A 2,041-nucleotide genomic window follows, 5' to 3' on the forward strand; every position below is an offset into this window, starting at 1 on the left:
AACCGCGCGCACCTGCTGCAGGTGAGGCCCAACTGTGCGGAAGGGGGCGGAGCCATCTCCACGGCTCTCAGGTGAGCCGACCCCCAACTCGTGGGAGCTAGGTCCAGGGTAGCCGCGGCCTTCAACATAGCTCCCGAGAGACAACCCACGCTACGGGCCGCTACCTAGGAGGCTCCGCGTCCCACGCGGTGCCGCGGTCCCAAGAGAACATTCGAGGCAGCAGCGGCGTTGGAGGCCCGGGGTCCGTTCGGTATTTGAATAGCACAAAGGAACCGCCTTGGTCTGATTGGTCAGTCAAGTGGCCCCGGGGCGGGAAGCGGCTGTCATTCGGGAGGCTCCGCACGATTCTATTGGGTAATCTGCAGTGGGGCGGGGCGCTACTACCCGGCTAAATAGCTGGGGCCGGGGCCGGCCGAGGCTCATTGCTTTGGCGCCGTCTGGGGAGCGTGAGCCTGCGGCTGGCGCGGAGCGCATGGTGGCGGCTTCTCTCGGAGTGCCACCGACCCACTGACCCGGGCTCGGTTCCCTGTGTCCGGTGCGCCCCAGCGACCTGCTGGAGATACACGCAACAGCAGCATTAGCAGCAGCAAAGGCGGCTGCTCCGCCGCCCGCATCTCCGCGGGAGCATGGAGTGCGCCCTGGACGCCCAGAGCCTGATCAGCATCTCCCTGCGCAAGATCCACAGCTCCCGGACCCAGCGCGGCGGCATCAAGCTGCACAAGAACCTCCTAGTGTCCTACGTGCTCCGCAACGCGCGCCAGCTCTACCTGAGCGAGCGTTACGCCGAGCTCTACCGGCGCCAACAGCAGCAGCAGCAACAGCAGCCGCCCCATCACCAGCACCAGCACCTCGCGTACGCGGCTCCGGGGATGCCGGCCAACGCGGCGGACTTCGGCCCGCTCCAACTTGGCGGCGGCGGGGACGCGGAGGCGCGCGAGCCGGTCGCCCGGCACCAGCTGCACCAGCTCCACCAGCTCCACCAGCTGCACCTCCAGCAGCAGCTGCACCAGCACCAACACCCGGCGCCCAGGAGCTGTGCGGCGGCGGTGGCGGTGGCCGGGGCGCCCGCGGGCTGCGCGGGGGCGCTCTCAGAGGAGTGTGACCGGCCTCGGGGCCGCGGTGGATGGTTTCTAAGATGATCATTGAAAACTTCGAGGCCCTCAAGTCTTGGCTCAGCAAGACCCTCGAGCCCATGTGAGTACCCCGGGGAGCTGTCCTTGCAGGCATGGCGGGGGTGGCCCCGGCGGATGCCCAGGTCGGTGCAGTTGACCCGAAGTGCCCGTGGTGGGGGCCGGAGCGAAGAACGGGGGTCCTAGGGTTCTGCTGTCTCCTCTCCCTCCACCTAATCGAGGGCGCCCAGGCTGGGACTGTGCTTGTTTTTTGTCGTTGAACCGATCTTTGCACCGCTGACTACTGCTTTTGTTTTCCCGTTACGTGTAGACTGATGGCAAACTTCCCCAGACACCTGTGTTTTCCGAGGGCCTTCACGTCGGTTTCTTCGCTCTCCAGGGCTGCTAGCTTGTGATCCTGGCCGTAGCTTATTTGACATTGTTTCTTTAAGCGAAGTGAATGGCTTTTATGGGGGCAGTCCGAGTTTAAACGAGGTTTCCCTTACGGTCCCTTAAAAGAAAGGCCACGTCTTCCATGTGGTGTCTGGCTCATACGCACCTCTTTTAACTGATGGAAGATGTAACAGGTGCTGATGTGCCCAGTAGAACTCCCCTGTTCCACTCACGCCCTACTCACGTGGAGAAGGGAAAAAGTCAAATCTCTATCCATATGGGATATTTAGCAGTTTAAGGAGGGAATTCAGTAGTAGTTCGTGCGACTGTTGAAATGTCTTGGATGGAAAATTTTTAGGAATGTTTTGTGGATTTGTTAAATGCAAAATACAGCATAGATAAATTTCTTTTCGGGACGATTGATTTACAATAACAACACCATGCAGCGGCAGATAGCTCACCCATATAATACACGTCTTAAGTTTTTAGAGTGTGCTGAGGAAAGGTTTGGGTAGAACTTTAAAATTCCCAGATTAGCC

General features: G+C 60.2%; 1 protein-coding gene across 1 annotated transcript in view; it reads left to right on the forward strand.

The window, feature by feature from the left end:
• The first annotated feature begins 419 nt into the window (after positions 1-419).
• The window catches only part of Ier5l (immediate early response 5 like), a 2,537-nt gene continuing 915 nt past the window's right edge, over positions 420-2,041 (forward strand). Inside the window, exon 1 of the mRNA XM_026778630.1 lies at positions 420-1,126. Coding sequence (XP_026634431.1) covers positions 627-1,126 — 500 coding nt within the window. The 5' untranslated portion in view covers positions 420-626. The remainder of the gene's footprint in view (positions 1,127-2,041) is intronic.

Source organism: Microtus ochrogaster, chromosome 4, assembly GCF_000317375.1.
Source record: "Microtus ochrogaster isolate Prairie Vole_2 chromosome 4, MicOch1.0, whole genome shotgun sequence".
Lineage (NCBI taxonomy): Eukaryota > Metazoa > Chordata > Mammalia > Rodentia > Cricetidae > Microtus > Microtus ochrogaster.